Source organism: Lampetra planeri, chromosome 56, assembly GCF_965212315.1.
Source record: "Lampetra planeri chromosome 56, kcLamPlan1.2.h2, whole genome shotgun sequence".
Lineage (NCBI taxonomy): Eukaryota > Metazoa > Chordata > Hyperoartia > Petromyzontiformes > Petromyzontidae > Lampetra > Lampetra planeri.
Genome location: NC_136162.1, coordinates 536637 through 555137, shown reverse-complemented (window position 1 = coordinate 555137; position 18501 = coordinate 536637). Strand labels below are relative to the sequence as shown.

Below are 18501 nucleotides of genomic sequence, written 5' to 3'. Positions count from 1 at the left end.
GGGCACAGTCGGAGCTTGCACAGCCCCCTAGCGGTGGTTCTGTGAACCGCAGTAAAATGTAACCGCCATTCCGTTGGGGGGGAAGTTTTAACCGCCATCTTGTTACCCACAATCCTGGTAACTGATCCATTAATGATCTGTTAACCGCCAATGTTTGAGCCACGACCACATGATTCTTTAACCGAGATCCTGGCAAGGTTCTGTTAACCACAATCCTGGTAACTGATTATATCTTAACCACAATCCTGGAAGCTGATTATCTGTTGACCACAATCATGGTAACTGATTATCTGTTAACAACAATAATGGTAACTGTTGATCCCTTAACCACAATCATGGTAACTGATTAGCTCTTAACCACAATCCTATTAGCTGATTGTCTGTTGACCACAATCCTGGCAGCTGATTATCTGTTGACCACAATCATGGTAACTGATTATCTGTTGACCACAATCATGGTAACTTATTATCTGTTGATCACAATCATGGTCACTGATTATCTGTTGACCACAATCATGGTAACTGATTATCTGTTAACCACAATCATGGTAACTGATTATCTGTTAACCACAATCATGGTAACTGATTATCTCTTAACCACAATCATGGTAAGTGATGATCCCTTAACCACAATCCTGGTAACTGATTATTGGTTGACCACAATCCTGGTAACTGATTACGTATATGTTAACCGCGGATGTTCTAACCAAAGTCCTTTCAATGGCACTCCTGGTAACTGCACTGTTAAAGGATGACGCTTACCTGAGCCTGTAGGGAAGCAGTCGTGAGTCTGCAGTCAGACTGTCTCGTGAGGCTGTAGTCAGGCTGTAGTCAGGCTGTAGTCGGACGATGTAGTAAGGTTATAGTCAGCCTGTAGTGAGACTTATAGTAGTCGGACTGTCTAGTGAGGCTGTTGTCGAAGTGTCTAATGAGGTTGTAGTCAGCCTGTGGTGATGCTTTAATGAGGCTGCAGTCAGCCTGTAGTCGGATTGTCTAGAGAGGCTGTTGTGACGAGGCTGTAGTCCGGCTGTCGTGAGGCTGTAGTCCAGCTGTATGTGAGGCTGTAGACGAACTGTCTAGTGAGACTGTTGTCAGATTGTAGCGAGGCTGTAGACGAACTGTTTAATGAGGCTGTAATCAGGCTGTCGTGAGGCTGTAGTCGAACTGCCTAGTGAGCTTGTAGTCAGGCTGTCGTGAGACGAGTGAGGCTGTCGTCGTGAGCTCGAGTCGGCTATTGGATGTCTATGGGCGCCTCGGTCACGCTTCACGCCTCTGTGAGTGCTTGCTTAGTCTGGAGAGGGAGCCTCATTCACCCTCATTCACACTCGCATCACCATCGCCACATACATCATCATCAACACCACCACCGCCACATTCATCATCATCACCACCACATAAACCACCATCATCACTGTCACCACATTCATCATCACCACACTCATCATCATAACCCCATACATCATCTTCACCACCACCACCACATACATCACCAATCACCACTATCAATCACCAATCACCACTATCAATCAATCACCACTATCAATCAATCACTATCAATTAATCAATCACCACTATCAATTACTCAATCACCACTATCAATCACCACTATCATCACCACAAACAAAGAGCCCCCGTATAGCCTAAGCAGACTGTCGGGGCAAGTGCCACGAGCCCCATTGGGACATTGCCACGAACCCCATTGGGTTGAGAACCGCTGCTCTAAAGTGTCACTCACTCCACGCGACCTCAGAATAGCATGGACCGATGCCTTCGGGGTTTTATTTGATTTTATTATTCCACAGACGGTAAACACGTGGACGGCATTACATGCGCGCCGCTCCATCTCCCTGACCGGCTGCCCCTTAAAAAAGATGTCCACCGGCACGTGACGGCAAAAGCTCAACGACCTTCCGCCCGAGTTGTTTAGCCGTCGACTGGCTCTCACCACGGCCCTGGCTGGGCCCTTTCACGAGTTCCCCTCTTCTCCACAACAGGCGACTGGCCGCTTCCCGCCCCCTTTGGGAAACCCGTGAAGTCAATGGCACCCATCGTAACATTCACCACACACTCGTACAAAAGACAAAATATCCCCTCCGCCGTAAAGCCTTAACGGGCTGTTGGGGGGGGGGGGGGGCAAGTGCTGTTAGCGAGTAGCATCGGCACATGACGGGGTGGGTGGTCAACACCACGCCCGACTGCCTTTGTCTCCCTAGTGGCATTGTTTTTACACATATGGCACCAGGTAATCATTTTAGGCTGAGTCGACCTAATGCATATACTAGGTGCAGCCCTGTAATAACTTTGCTCGCGTCACTGCTGGTTGGAAGGGAACTCTCCTCTCGGATTATCTATGCGAGGGTCTATGGGTCTCCATGTGAGTCTATGGGTCTGCATGTGAGTCTATGGGTCTCCATGTGAGTCTATGGGTCTCCATACGAGTCTATGGGTCTCCATACGAGTCTATGGGTCTCTATATGAGTCTATGGGTCTCTGAGTCTATCGGTGACTATGCGAGTCTATGGATCGCTGTGCGAGTTTATGGGTCACCGTTAGACTATATGTCTACGTGAAACTGGGTCTCTGCGAGTCTATGGGTTACTATTTCAGACTATGGGTCTCTATGTGACTATTGGTCACTATGTGAGTCTGAATCTGTGAGTCTGAATCTGTGTGTGAGTCTGAGGGTCTCTGTAATAGTATGCGTCTGTGAGATTGGGTCTCTATTTGCATCTATGAGTCACTATGCGAGTCTATGGGTCTCTTTGTGAGTGTCTCTGTGCATCTGTGGCTCTCCGAGTGAATGGGTCTCTTTGTGAGACTATGCACCCGCCATTGGAATTCCCACCGTTGGCTCTGCCGGGCTGTAAACAGGAGATGCCCACCAATGGCTCAACGCTCATATGAGCAGCTGGGCAAAGATCCCTTTGTCTCGAGTGATACACGGAGCTTAACATTATAAACATTTGACACACAGGCACAAACACATTGTATACATTTCAGAGATAGCGATGCATAATAATAATAATACGGACGCAGTGGTTTAGCGCACTGCGCTCCGAACCCCCGCAACCCAAGTTCTATTCCCTTACCTAGCCCTCGTCATCAATATAAGTCATCATCGTATATTCGACGTATGCAGAGTAACATATCCGTCAACACCGTATCAGTGCCTAGCTTATCACAGACCAAGTCAGACCGTATTGGTCACTCCGTGCCCTTCTAAATCTAAACGTTCATCTTTACAAACTGCCATCACAAGGGAGATACACAAATACATATTATTGTTTGCCCATATTGAAACGGATGTAGGCCGTATAGACCTGAAAATGTATTTCCCTGTACAAGAATATGGGGTAAACCGTATGGGTTGAGAGCTGTGCAGAGCAAGATAATTATTATAAGACAAGTTAATTATTATAACACAAGATAATGATTATAACACAATATAATTATTATAAGAAGCTTAACGTTGACTGGCCCAGCATGCAACCACGTGTCGCGCGACTCGCGAGACGACAGTCGGCAGCCAATCACGCGGTGGCGAGTAGGATGACGACACCGCCAGATTAAAATGGCGGTGGGGGAGGGGCGAGAAATTGTACAGCCCCCCCACCAACCCCCCACCCATTGCATTCCCTTTCACCACTGCCGCTGCCAACTCCTGTTGATGGGCGTCTATGTGAGTCTATGGGGTCACTGTGAGACTCTGGGCCTCTGTGAGTCTATGGGTCTCTATGCAAATCTATTGGTCTCTCTAAGTCTAAAGGTCTCTGTGAGTCTATGGGTCTCTAAGTGAGCCCATGAGTGTACATACAAGTCCTTGGTTCTCTGTGCGAGTCCATGCAGCTCTGGCAAAGCTATTGGTCTATATGAGTGCATGGATTTCAATGTCAAACTCCACGGTGGCATAGCTGTTAGGTGTGCAGGCGGTGCAGCTGCACTGGGGGTGGCACTGCTCAGGAAGGGGGAGGATTGTGGGCAGCATGAGAATCCCTGAATCAGCATGACTGCCAAGTGCACTGTATGTACAGTAAACATGCTACATAAGGAATGTTTTAAAATGCAAGAACATTTGAGAGGTGGGCGTGTGTGGCGAGGTGTGAGTGTGACCCACACATCGTCCAAACAGTGCGGTACCCACACACCACGGTACACACACTACAGTAAACACACAAACGCAGTCCACACACACAGACAGTCCACACACACAGACACACAGTATGGTCAACACAAGCAGATGCGGTCCACACACAAAGATAAAATCCACAGACACAGACCACAGTCCACATGCAGACATGGTCCAGACACAGTGTGGTCAACACACACAGATGCAGTTGGACACACGCAGACAGTCCACACACACACAGACCACAGTCCACACACACAGAGTGCGGTCCACACGGTGCAGCAGGCAGTGCCATCACAGCTCGTCGAGGGTGTCGCGCGTGCTGGCCCACACGTTGACCATGCTGGCCAGCTCCTGGCCCTTGCGCTCCAGGCGCAGCACGTGGAGCTCCTTCTGCTGCGTGGGCTCCGAGGGCACGGCCACGCGGCCCAGCAGCGAGTCCGACAGGACGCCCTTCTCCCACACCTGCGCGCAAACACAAAGGTCCTAAACCAGCGTGGCTTCCAGCGCGCCGTAGTTAACACACTCGCAGGCTGGCACCTCTGCTGGATAAAGCCCTACCTCTGCAGGATGAAGGCCTACCCCTGCCGGATGGAGGCCTACCCCTGCAGGATGGAGGCCTACTTTGGAGGATGGAGGCCTACCCCTGCAGGATGGAGTCCTACCCCTGGCGGATGGAGGCCTACCCCTGCTGGATGTATAGCCATCCCTTACACCTCCACACACACATGTGCGCCACACCGTGAGTCTGGGCCTAGCCGGGAAGGGGTTTGGACTGCCAGAGTCAGCGAGCGCCTATTGAGGGTGGAGGCACGACGGGGTCCCACACCTCGACGGTGACGGGGCTGCTCGGTTTCTTGCGGTAGAAGATGGCGCGCACGTCAAACTCGGGGCTGCTGTTCTTGTACACACGGGAGCGAACCTTCGTGCCCTCGGCCCGCACCACTGCGTACCAGCTGCTTCCTGCGCGAACAAGTGTGACGAGGTGCGATAGTGTGATGATCAAGTGTGACGAAAAGCGGTAAAGTGTGAAGTGTGCCAGTGTGTTGTATCACCACATTACATCACCAACATAACATCACCAGGTCACATCGCATGAGCACGTGGTGGTGTGGCCTACAAGCAACACATGTCGTTGCAGTGGGGGTGGCGCACCTGCCAGCCACCACAGTCAACCCTACAAACACCTGGTTCGGTCCCATAACCAGCAAGCAGCGAGAGCCATCCACACATCACGTGACGGCCTCAGGGTTCACCCTAGCCTAGCTCAAGCACCGCGGTGATTTCATCCGCCACTCGGTGGAAAATGGCTGCTGTTGTGTGGGGATCGGTAAGGGCAGTGGTTAGCGTGCTGCCCTGCTGTTGCTGTGGCTGTTGGTGTAGGTGTTGTTGTTGGTTTAGGTGTTGTTGTTGGTGTGGCCTGACCTGCCCCGGGCAGCCCCACGGCGCTGAGCAGGTGGACGGACGTGACGCGCACGGGGTACCCGACCAGAAACGTGCAGCAGCCCGGCTTTGGTGCGTGCTTGTGCAGCTCCCTGCACAAAGGTGGAGAAGATCCCCCGCGTAGCCTCAGCAGACTGTCGGGGCAAGTGCTGCGAGCGAGGGGAAAGTGCTGCGAGCGAGTAGCAAGCACCAATAATGGCCGCCCGGCACTGTGGCAACACGAGAGGGGATGGATGGCCTACGCCACGCCCTGGCCGCCTTTGTTGCGCCAGTCCCGGTGTTTGTTACGCACCGCACCAGGTACTCATTTAAGGCCGGCGGCAAGAATCGAACTCTGGTTGCCAGGTTCTACAAAGCAGCACCCTGCGCGCACACCATACACACCGCATCATCATAACATGCACCACACATACACCACCACAAGGATACCCGACAGAGCCACACAGCGTGTTGGGGCGAGTGCTGTTCGCGAGTGGCACCTATGAAGGCCGGCACGGCAAACGATGGAGGTGGGTGGCCAGCACCACGCTCAACCGCACTGATTTAAGGTTGAGTAGCGTACAGCGATCCCTCGCCAACCGCAGAATTAACGTACACACCCGTTTATTATCTGTATAGCAATGTACCTTACGCGTCCTGGAAAGGTTGAGTATCCGACGGGTTTAGCACGAGTCCACAACCACGCAGTCACAAATATTGTGGGAGGCCGCGGTTCTCCTCCGCGCCACCGTGGCCACGAGTGGAGCTGCGTCGCTCATCAACTGCCTCTGCCTGCCTCTTCATCTGTGCCTGCCTCTGTGCCTGCCTCCTCGTCTGTCATTGATGCCCCGGAGGAAGAGGGGGAGGGTGGGCTGAGCCCCTCCTCCTTTTAAGCAGCCCTTTCCCCATCATCTCATTGTCATCGTCATCATGGACTTCTAACCTCTATGAAAAGGTATGTAACGTTAACTTAACGTTTATTCATGCTTTATAATCATGCAATGCACTGCATTTTATTCTATGTTTAATGAAGAAACAGGCAACTTAGTTAAGCTATGACAAGTCTGACCGTGACATTTCCCATAGGCACTATACCTTAACTAACTGTGGATTTTCCGACTGCGGCATTTTTCCACGAACCAAACCCCCACGTTAGGCGAGGGTTTCCTGTATTTGCCTGTACCAGACTTCTGGCGAGCCAGGGTACGGCTTCTGCACGGTACCCACGGGAAGGGAGTTTACTAACATGCAGGTGTGATCCACCAACCCTCACGTGCACAGTGACAGTTGGCGTATCGCACCTCCGATTATCAGTTGGCTACGTACGGTGCGAAGGAAGTTCAAGCTACGCACACGGTGCTGGATTATAGGTGCCTCTGCAGCGATCGCCGCCCATTGTGGCCCCAATTTTTAAATAATAATCATCTGTGTTTTATGAAATACTAGCAGGAAGTATCTGGCTTTGCCCGGAGCACAAATATATTTCAAAACTTGTCTTCTCAAGAAACATAACATATATATACACAAATACTAAGCTATTGTGAAAGCCCGGTGTTCTGTTTGTCCATTTGTCCGTCAAAATTATAAGAGGCATGCAGAAGACCTGAATAAATAAGTAATAGAAAGTGGGGGGGGGGGGGGTAAATAGTTGATATAAAAGGTTTCCAAAAATTGTCGACCCCCCCCCCCCAAAAAAAAATCTTTTTACCCCCCCCAGCCAATTTTTATTTTGTAGGGATAGACACCTACACACCCTACATACAATAGAGTCAGTAGTATCTAATGACTCTATAGTAGTGCCTACTGACTCTAAAGTAGCATCTAGTGATTCTATTGTAGTGTGTCTGTTGTCCAGCAATGGCAACTGCGGTGGACGAGCAGTACACACGCCGGTGAGCATATATGCGGCTGTGTCGGCAGGGCGGAGGAACTAGGGCAAGGGTCAGGGAGGACCCCATTTGGAAGCCCCTGGAACCCGCTAGTGGGTTCGAGAAGGGAGGCGCGGACAGGGTGGAGCCAGGCCCCGCCGAGTAGCATAAAAGCGGTGGAGAGCAGGAACTGGTGGCTGCCGGTTCTAGGAAGTGGACGCGTCGTCGATGTCTTCGCCACCTTCGTCGCTGCCTTCTTCACAAGATATTGCGCTGCGCAACCGGATAGTTGTTGGCTGTCTCGATCGGCGCCGTCAGTGTAACACGACCAGGGTTATGTTAAGGCTAGGCTAGATGACTTGGGAGAAGCGAGGGAAAACCTGTGAACTTGAAGTGTTGAATAAAGGTGCCTCCTCAAGAACCTTGTCTCCCACTCCGCTGACACTACAGTAGTATCTAGTGACTCTGTAGTAGTATCTACCGACTACAGTAGTATTTACCGACTCTGTAGTCATAACTGCTGACTCAACAGTAGCATCTACCCACACTACAGTGGCATCTATTGACTCTATAGTAGTATTTAGTGAGTCTACAGTCATATCTACTGACTGTAGTAATATCTACCGACTCCATTGTAGTATGTACCGACACTACTGTAGCATCTTTTGACTGCAGTAGTATAGACCGACTCTGTGGTAGTATTTACTAAATCTATAGTAGTAACCGTACATTGAGGTAGTGGGGGGGGGAGAAGAGGACACACGGTTCAGAATTGACCTCAGTGTTGTGCTTCGGTGCTATTTTTCGCCATTTTATCGCGAAGGAGAACCAAGCTCACGTCACCGCTGAGCGAGCTCGTGTGCGTTGCCAGGGGCAACCACGAGTCAGCGTTTCCGCGCATGCGCAGATGCGTGCTTTGGCGCCGCGATCAGCGTAATAATAAAGTTATAAAATGTGATTGAATTAGTTTACATTTGACGGAGGGGAAAAACAAATAGTGGGGGCTTAGCGTTGTATCTGTGTACTTTGTTGAAGTGTAAACCCAACCATTAGTTAGTTAAAAGCATTGCAAGGTGTGCGCAGATAGACAGACAGACAACAATTGACTCTTATAGGTAAGATCTATTCCATTCTTGATATGGCCGGTGATTACTTAAGTGACGTCACGGAGGACGCAGATTGAATGGCTTTTGCTTTATGAATGCGGGGGTGGCCCTATTTCAATAGGGGTGGGGGCTACATAATTGGGGGGGATAATCAGGGGGAGGGGTCCTATTTAAATAGGGGGAGTATTTAACTAGGAGGTCCTATTTAAATAGGGGGCAGTATTTAACTAGTGGGGCCTATTTAAATAGGGGGAGTATTTAACTAGGAGGTCCTATTTAAATAGGGGGAGTATTTAACTAGGAGGTCCTATTTAAATAGGGGGGAGTATTTAACCAGTGGGTCCTATTTAAATAGGGGGAGTATTTAACCAGTGGGTCCTATTTAAATAGGGGGAGTATTTAACCAGTGGGTCCTATTTAAATAGGGGGGAGTATTTAACCAGTGGGGCCTATTTCAATAGGGGGGAGTATTTAACCAGTGGGTCCTATTTAAATAGGGGGAGTATTTAACCAGTGGGTCCTATTTAAATAGGGGGAGTATTTAACCAGTGGGTCCTATTTAAATAGGGGGGAGTATTTAACCAGTGGGGCCTATTTCAATAGGGGGGAGTATTTAACCAGTGGGTCCTATTTAAATAGGGGGAGTATTTAACCAGTGGGTCCTATTTAAATAGGGGGAGTATTTAACCAGTGGGTCCTATTTAAATAGGGGGAGTATTTAACCAGTGGGTCCTATTTAAATAGGGGGAGTATTTAACCAGTGGGTCCTATTTCAATAGGGGGAGTATTTAACCAGTGGGGCCTATTTAAATAGGGGGGAGTATTTAACCAGTGGGGCCTATTTAAATAGGGGGAGTATTTAACCAGTGGGTCCTATTTCAATAGGGGGCAGTATTTAACCAGTGGGGCCTATTTAAATAGGGGGAGTATTTAACCAGTGGGGCCTATTTAAATAGGGGGGAGTATTTAACCAGTGGGGCCTATTTCAATAGGGGGAGTATTTAACCAGTGGGGCCTATTTAAATAGGGGGCAGTATTTAACCAGTGGGGCCTATTTCAATAGGGGGAGTATTTAACCAGTGGGTCCTATTTCAATAGGGGGCAGTATTTAACCAGTGGGGCCTATTTAAATAGGGGGAGTATTTAACCAGTGGGGCCTATTTCAATAGGGGGAGTATTTAACCAGTGGGGCCTATTTCAATAGGGGGAGTATTTAACCAGTGGGGCCTATTTAAATAGGGGGGAGTATTTAACCAGTGGGGCCTATTTCAATAGGGGGGAGTATTTAACCAGTGGGGCCTATTTCAATAGGGGGAGTATTTAACCAGTGGGGCCTATTTCAATAGGGGGGAGTATTTAACCAGTGGGGCCTATTTCAATAGGGGGGAGTATTTAACCAGTGGGGCCTATTTCAATAGGGGGGGGGAGTATTTAACTAGCAGGTGCGGGGGGGGCATATTTAAAACGCTTAAAATCGCAGAACCGCCCACTCCTCCACCCCCCACATCCCCACATCCCCCACCCCGAGGTCCCCCCCTCCCGCTCCCGGCGGCTAGTTACCGGCACTGGGACTTGACGTCGGTGAAGACGCGGAGGAGGAAGTCTCCCTCCTCTGCCGGCTGGAAGGTGGTGGGCACCACCACATAGCGGCCCTGCGGCAGCTCCTTGCGCATCAACACGCTGCATGAGTTGATGTACACCGACTCGGCCATCTTCTCCTGGATCGTGTGCACGCGGTACTTGCGGTTCTGCTCCACCTGCGGAGGTTAAAGGCAGAAGGTGGATCCCCACTGACACCCCCCACTACCAGCGCCCACCACCACCACCCCGTGTAGCCCTTAACAGACTGTAGGGGTAAGTGCTCTCTTCATGAGTAACGGCCGCCTATGAAGGCCGTCACACGGAGTGGGGTGGTCGGGTGGGTACCACCACCACGCGGATGTTAACTACACACCGGACCACGTACTCATTTGTGGTTGAGTTGACCGAGGGGTGGTCAAAAACCGGTTCTGAATATCTCGAGGCCCATGGGCAGGTGCTGGCGTTAGTGTTAGGGGTGCAGGGGGCCCCGTACCCTGAATATCTCGAGGCCCATGGCCAGGTGGTGGCATTAGTGTTAGGGGTGGAGTGGGCCCCGTACCCTGAATATCTCGAGGCCCATGTCCAGGTGCTGGCGTTAGTGTTAGGGGTGGCGGGGGCCCCGTACCCTGAATATCTCGAGGCCCATGGCCAGGTGGTGGCGTTAGTGTTAGGGGTGGAGTGGGCCCCGTACCCTGAATATCTCGAGGCCCATGTCCAGGTGCTGGCGTTAGTGTTAGGGGTGCAGGGGGCCCCGTACCCTGAATATCTCGAGGCCCATGGCCAGGTGGTGGCGTTAGTGTTAGGGGTGGAGTGGGCCCCGTACCCTGAATATCTCGAGGCCCATGTCCAGGTGCTGGCGTTAGTGTTAGGGGTGGCGGGGGCCCCGTACCCTGAATATCTCGAGGCCCATGGCCAGGTGGTGGCGTTAGTGTTAGGGGTGGAGGGGCCCCGTACCCTGAATATCTAGAGGCCCATGGCCAGGTGGTGGCGTTAGTGTTAGGGGTGGAGGGGGCCCCGTACCCTGAATATCTCGTGGCCCATGTCCAGGTGCTGGCGTTAGTGTTAGGGGTGGAGCGGGCCCCGTACCCTGAATATCTCGAGGCCCATGGCCAGGTTCTCTCCGGCGCCCTCCTTGCGGTGCTCCCGGCGGTCGCGCTGCTGCAGGGACACGAGGATGGCGTCCGTCTCCTTCTTCACGTCGAACACGAACTGTGCTCGCAAGGTGGTGGCAGTTGCATCGGGCAGCGTTAACATCGCCATCGGCGTCATCAGAAGCAGCATTATTATCATCGTGTGAAAAATAAGAATAGGTAGGTTTTACCCTTTCTGGCAATAGTACAACAGTTGTGTGAAGATGTTCAAACACCAAATAGATGTTATTCTTTGGTTCTTTCGGTAAAGTCACGTAGAAAGAAATTAAATTAAATAATAGAATACGACGTTTCGATTGCAACACAAGCAACCATCATCAGGTACAAATGAATGAGAAAATAAACATAGTGAGCTTGGAAATACAATGCAATACAACACCGAGAGACGGCCAACACAAGTCAACACCCAACCTGGTTGATTGCGTTCCTCCAAAGATTGCTAAATTTGAGAGAGAGACAAAACATAGACACACAGACAGATGGACACACAAGCAGAGAAAGACTCACACAGTGCCCAGCTCGTCCGTCCGCTTTGGGCAGGAATTCCACACAACTCCCCCTCTGCCCCCCCCCCCTCTCTCTTTTTAAGGCCTCGACACAGAGACGTCTTTCTGTGTGCCTATGTGTGAGTCTCTGGAACAATCTTTGGAGGAACGTAATCAACCAGGTGGGGTGTTGACTGTTGTATTGGCCGACTCTCTGTGTTGTATTGCATTATATCTCCAAGTTTACTATTGTAGTGACTGTGATTGTCACTGTGTGGTGCCGGGCTTACCAAGCCACGGCGGATAATGTGTTGGCATTACGTGCAGCCCGCTTACTGGGTGTAGTACCAGCCCTAGCGAGGCACCACGTACAGTGTGAGGTGCAGGCTCCCAGTGAGAAAGCGAGAGGGGGTGTCAGCCAGCCAGGGTTACGTTGGGGCATGATACGCCGGTTGACCTGCCGACAAGTGACCTGGATGATGTTGGAGGGGGGCCACCGGTGGAAGGGGGCCGCTGGGCGGTCACGTGGTATAGAGGAGCTCTCGGGGAGCCTTCGGGAAAGAGCTCGAGAGATCTAGAAGGTGGGCGGGGCGAGGGGCGGAGCCAGCCCCAGCCCGGGCCGATATGACGCCCGGGCTGGGGCTGGGATAGCGAACAGTGTCTAGTTCTGCCGTAGCGTGGTGAGATCGGCATTCAACACCCAAGTGTAGGTTGTGTTGTGTTATGTTGATTTATTGAATAAAAAGTGTTGCTCCCAAGACAACGTCTGCGACTCAGTTGGACTCACTTCACTATGTTTGTTTTCTCATTCATTTGTACCCGATGATGGTTGCTTGTGTTGCAATCTAAACGTTGTATGCTATTATTTCATTTAAAAAAAATTCTACGTGACTTTACCAAAAGAACCAAAAAAAAATAACCAAAGAGATACCTCTTGCAATGAATCAAGTCTGCATTAATCACACGGTACTTGTGGTGATACTAGCAAAAAGGTCCCATGATATAGCATTAATATCATCGTCATCAGCATCAGCAGTATTAATATCATTATCAGCAGCAGCATCACCGCATGCATGACCAGGTTACTCCGTGTCTCCCGTATGCCCCCCCCCCCATGCCCCCCATGTGTTCCCAAGTCCATGCTCCTCCGCGCATCCCTGTGTCTCCCATGTCTCCGTGTGCCACCATGTCTCCCGTTCCCCCCCTCCCGCCCCCCCAATGTGCCCCCCCTGCCCCCCATGCCTGTGGGTTTTGCAGGAAGAGCGTGCGGTCGTTGATGCAGCCGCCCGCGCGATTGGTGTGGGGGTCGTCGTGGTGACGCCACTGGCCCCGCAGCATCACCTCCTCCCACGTCTTGTGGAAGCTGAAGTACGAGGTGTTGATGATGCTGAGACGCGGGGAAACGGGGACAAGGAGACATTGAGAGGCGAGGATATGGAGACACGGGGGTAGGTACGACGTGTTAATGATGCAGAGACACGGGGATCTTGAGACATGGGGACACAGAGACACATAGACATGGGGACACGGAGAGACGAAGACAGGGAGACAGAGTCACGGAGACACGGGGACAGGTACGACGTGTTGATGATGCTGAAACACAGAGACGATACGGGGACACAGAGACACAGAGACACAGGGACTGGTATGATGTGTTGATGAGGCACAAAGACATGTGATGATGATGATGATGCCACTCACCGACAAAGCACGAGGTCTGTAAAGTGCTTGCACCAATCATCAAACGTCATCCTAGGGGAGCGGCGGTGAGGTGGTGGTGGGGGGAGGGAGAGAGACCCCCAGATTCGTCAATGTTACTACACAAAACGAGCAGTCGGTGTTATAAGAACTGAGTGTGTGTGCATGCGTGTTTGTTGAACTATTGGTGTGCGTGCAAGTTCTATTCCCGCCCACGACCATCAACACTAGTGACGGATGTCTGAACCGGTCCTGGGCCTCCCCTAGATCGACTCAGCCTCAAATGAGTACCTGGTGAGGTGTGTAAACATTGCCACCGAGGGGACAAAGGCGGCCGGGCATGATGCTGGCCACCCACCCCTACTCCCTAACAGCACTTGCCCCAGCAGTCTGTGAACTCTACACGGTGGGATCTTGGCCTTGTGCTGTATCACGAGACATGGTGCCGCCTTGAGGAGGCCTTCATCCAGCAATGGACTGACCACGGTTGACGATGGTGATAGCTTCACAGTTAATGAAGCGAAATGCGTCAAAGTGATCTCCTGTGGCTCCAACGAGCATCGAGGCATTGGTGCTCATCGCCCGTTTAAAGCCCCGCAGAACCAGTGGTGGAAATTCCATATTCCTATGATGGAGGGAGGAGAGCCTCTCCACAGGACAACCGCTGTTACCTTTGCGGCAACGTGGTTGGTACTCGATTCATGGACCCAATGAAAAGACAATGCCGCTCGACTGATTCGGAGCGAGACCTCTGCTGTCAAACCGCAGCTGGTCATAAGCACACTGCCCAGGTATGGAAACCTCTCCACTCTCTCCTCAACTGCCCCACACACATACACTCATACACACACATGTATAAATAAAGAAAACATTTCCCCGTATAGCCTTAACAGACTGTTGGGGCAAGTGCTGTGAGCGAGCACCTATGAAGGCCGGCATGACACACGAGGGGGTGGGTGGCCAACACCACGCCCGGCCGCCTTTGTCTCCCGAGTGGAGATGTTTACACACCTCACCAGGTACTCATTTTAGGCTGAGTCAACCTAGGGAAGGCCCAGGATTGGTGCAGATAATCGTCACCGGTGTTGATGGCTGTGAGCGGGAATTGATCTCGGGTCGCCAGGTTCGTAGCGCAGCGCGCTAACCGCTACACCACCGTGTATACACACACACACGTGTACACACACACACACACGTGTACACACACACACACACGTGTACACACACACGTGTACACACACACGTGTACACACACGTGTACACACACGTGTACACACACACATGTCCATACACACACACGTGTAGCCAGCACCACGCCCGCCCTGCCACCTTCGCCTCCCCAGCGTGCTGGGTGTTTATTTAAGGCTGAGTCAACCTAGGTGTGGGTTCTGCTGAGTGTTTTATTTTTACCAAAACTCTCCGTCATCGGAAACGGTGACGCCGAGCTTCTCTCTCTCGCCTTTGTTGACACGAGCCCACTCCTCGGAGCTGGGTCAGGGGGAGGGGGCAGGGGGGGAGCAAGGTGAGGGGGAGGGGCAGAGGGAGGGGGTGGGGGCAGGGGGAGATGCAGAGGGAGGGGGGGAGGGGGCAGTGGGGGGCAGGGGGTGGGGGCAGGGTCAGGAAGGGAGAGGTGAAGTTAAGGGCAGGGAGAAGGGCAGGGGAGGGAGGACAGGAGGAGGGAGTGTTATCACGAGCACTTGCGTCGGTGAATGATCGTACAGGTTTAGCGGCGAGTGTGAGCACAGGTGGGCGAGTGTAGCAGTGAGTGAGCATGGGTGGGTGAGTGTAGCGGTGAATGAGTATAGCGGTGAGTGGGCGTACGGGTGAATGAGTGTAGCGGTGAGTGAGACAGGTGCTAGCTAAAGTGGCGCCTCGGGATAGAGTCATATTGTTGGGTGACTTCAATGCCCAAGCTGGTCATGATGCTGGCACCTGGTCTGGAGTGATTGGAAGGCATGGGCCAGATCAGATCAACAAAAACGGCAGGAGGCTGCTAGATTTTTGTGCAGCCCCATGGGCTTGTAACTACCAACACGATGTTCCGGCATTGGCGCATCCACACAACATCATGGATACATGCCGGGTCCAAGCAAGAACATCTGCTGGACGACATCGTGACAGAACAGCGAATGCGGGCCCATGTCCTTGACACCAGGACCTACCGTGGAGCTGATCTGCCATCGACTAGTCATCAAGATGCGCCTGCCACTCTTCCACTCCGGTGGTGGGTGTACACCCAGAAAACCATTAAAACCCATAGTGGTGTGGTGGTCATGTTGACACACACGCGCGCCAGAACCAGGGGATGCTTACGGTATAGTATATGGTATAGTTGTGTACTCCTGGCCGGGACCCGCCGGGGGGAGGGGGCTGTGGGCAGTGTCTACGATCCCACAGAATCCCCCGCCCCTCGGTGGGGAGCGGTAGAACCCGGTCCGGACCGGTTGGGCCAACGGCAGTTAGAACCCCTCTGAGGGGAGGGGGCTGGGGGAAGCTACGATCCCACAGAACCCCGCCCCTCAGGGAGAAAGAGTATATAATGCGGGTCCTTGAGAGCGCGAGGGAGTTTGCCTCAAGCCGAAGTCAGAAGCCGCCTGGAGAAGAAGACCCTGGAACCCAAGCCACCGATGTCCTTCTAAGGGCCGGGGCTCAGTGCGGTGCCAGTGGTCGTGGGGTTAGGACCCTGAGGTTCCCTCGGCCTGATGTCCTTCTGAGGGCCAGGTCCGGACGGGCCAGCTTTTGTTTGGCCGGATCGAGGGGGCTAAACGAGCGTGGCACGGGCTAGAAAAGAGATGGAGTGATGTGGTACAGAAGGATGTGGAGCTGAGTGGACTTGCCGATGACTGGTACCAGCGGTGTCAAGATCGGCCTCTGTGGAGGAGGCTCGTGAAGGACACTACTGGGCAGTTGGAGGCAGTCGCCCTCCAACAACAATGGAGGGCGGAGGATTGACGCTCAGAACCACGAGCGGAGCGCCGGGTGGCTAATGCACAGCAAGTTGGCACAGTAGGGGGCACAGGTGGTGCATCAGCCAGTCATCTCAGTCAGTCGACCCGTGGCACCTGGGTCTGCCCCGTGACCTCGTGCCAGCGGGCGTTCGACACTTCACGTGGCCTCAACGTGCACATAGCTTGGTTCAAGCATCGTAATGACGTCACCGCCACTTAGTGGCGAATGGCGGTTGTTGTTGTTGCACGGGTGAGTGAGTGTAAGCACCGGTGAGTGAGTGAGTGTGAGCACGGGTGACTGAGTGTAGCAGTGAGTAAAGCGGTGAGTGTGCATACGGGTGGGCGAGTGTAAGCTTGGGTGAGTGGGTGTAGCTGTGAGTGTGAGCACGGGTGAGTGAGTGTAGTGCTGAGTAGGCATACAGGTGAGTGTGGAGGTGAATGTGTGTATGGGTGAGTGTGAGCACAGGTGAGTGGGTGTAGCGGTGAGTGTGTTTGCAGGTGAGCGAGTATGAGCATGGGTGGGTGAGTTTCAGCACGGGTGGGTGTCAGCATGGGTGAGTGAGTGTGGCGGTGAGTGTGTGTATGGGGGAGTGAGTGTGGCGGTGAGTGTGTGTATGGGGGAGTGAGTAGAAGCACGGGTGAATGAGTGTGCGTACGGGCGAGTGAGTGTGGACACGGGTGAGTGAATGTAGTGGTGAGTGTGTGTACAGGTGAGTGAGTGTGTGTACGGGTGAGTGAGTGTGAGCACGCGTGAGTGAGTGTAGCGGTGAGTGTGTGTACAGGTGTCTATATAGGTGTCTGGACAGGTGAGTGTCTCTACAGGTGGGCGTCTGGAGGGGCGAGTGTCTGGTCAGGTGAGTGTTGGTGAGGCGCATGCTCACCCATCACTCCAGGCCCCGTTCCACTCCTTCTCGCCCCAGGGGTTGCGCATGCGGATCATGTTGAGGCGCTCCGCGCGGAAGAACGCGACTAGGCCCTCGCCTAGCCGCACGCGGCGCACGGCGGTCACCGAGTACGCGTGACCCTTCACCAGGCCGCAGTCCAGGCGCGCCTCCATCTCCGTCGAGGCCAGAGCCTATGGTAATACCACGGTTACCATGGTAACACCACAGTAACACCACAGTGACATTGTGAGCCTGGCCCTTCACTAGGCCGCAGTCCAGGCGTGCCTCCATCTCCGTCGAGGCCAGAGCCTATGGTAACACTGCAGTTACCACGGTAACACCACGGTAACACTGTTAGCCTAGCCCAGAACTAGGCCACAGCCCAGGCACACCTCCATCTCTGTGGAGGCCAGATCCTACGGTAACACCATTGTTACCACGGTAACACCAAAACATGATTAACATTAATACAGTACTGTTAACACAGGAACATACCATACACAGAGACGTTGGTTATGATTGTGGTTATGATTTCGGTTGCAATTAGGATTAGGTTATGATTGCGGTAATGATTGCGGTTTTCATTATGACAGTGGCTATCGTTGAGATTGTGGGTATGGTTATGACTGTGGTTGAGGTTATGATCGCGGTTGTTAAGATTGTGGTTATTACGATCAGCGTTGTTAAGATCGCGGTTGTTACGATTTCCGCAGTTACGATTTCCGTTGTTACGACCGCGGTTGTTGCGACCGCCTGTGTGACGACCGCCGTTGTGACGACCGCCATTACGACCATCGTTGTTACAATTGCGATTATTACGATCGCCGTTACGACCGCCGCTGTTACGACCGCCGTTGTTACGATTGCCGTTGTCACGATCACGGCCGCTGTGGTTGTGGTGGTTATGGTGGTTGCGGTGGCGGCGGTGGGGCTTGGCGCTCACGCGTATGGAACAGCTGAGCAGCCCGCCGCGCCCGTAGGCCTTGAGCATGCTGCTGAAGAGCGCAGCTCTCTCCGCGTCCTTCTCAGAGAACTTCTCCTCGGCCAGGTCGATGGACTCGGAGACGCCGCCCGTGAAGTCCACGAGGGCGTCGCTCGTGTTGCCGCCATCCAGCGCCTCGTAGCAGCCGCACAGCCTGGGGGCGTGGCACACGCGGTGGGATGATGGACGATAAAACTAATGAAATATAAAGAATTTGTATTTTACCAGGTAAGGCCCACTGAGCTGTGTA

General features: G+C 52.7%; 1 protein-coding gene across 6 annotated transcripts in view; it reads right to left on the bottom strand.

Moving 5' to 3' along the window:
- Positions 1-1769: 1769 nt before the first annotated feature.
- Positions 1770-18501, bottom strand: part of LOC144735724 (calpain-5-like) — a 31286-nt gene continuing 14554 nt past the window's right edge. For all 6 annotated transcript variants that reach the window (XM_078618236.1, XM_078618235.1, XM_078618232.1 and 3 more), the window contains 10 exons: positions 18213-18405; positions 17267-17460; positions 14848-14925; positions 13441-13491; positions 12982-13126; positions 11190-11312; positions 10083-10279; positions 5552-5661; positions 4956-5089; positions 1770-4591 (listed from right to left, as the gene is read on the bottom strand). In XM_078618236.1, the coding sequence (XP_078474362.1) occupies positions 4421-4591; positions 4956-5089; positions 5552-5661; positions 10083-10279; positions 11190-11312; positions 12982-13126; positions 13441-13491; positions 14848-14925; positions 17267-17460; positions 18213-18405 (1396 nt within the window). In that variant the 3' untranslated portion in view covers positions 1770-4420. The remainder of the gene's footprint in view (positions 4592-4955; positions 5090-5551; positions 5662-10082; positions 10280-11189; positions 11313-12981; positions 13127-13440; positions 13492-14847; positions 14926-17266; positions 17461-18212; positions 18406-18501) is intronic.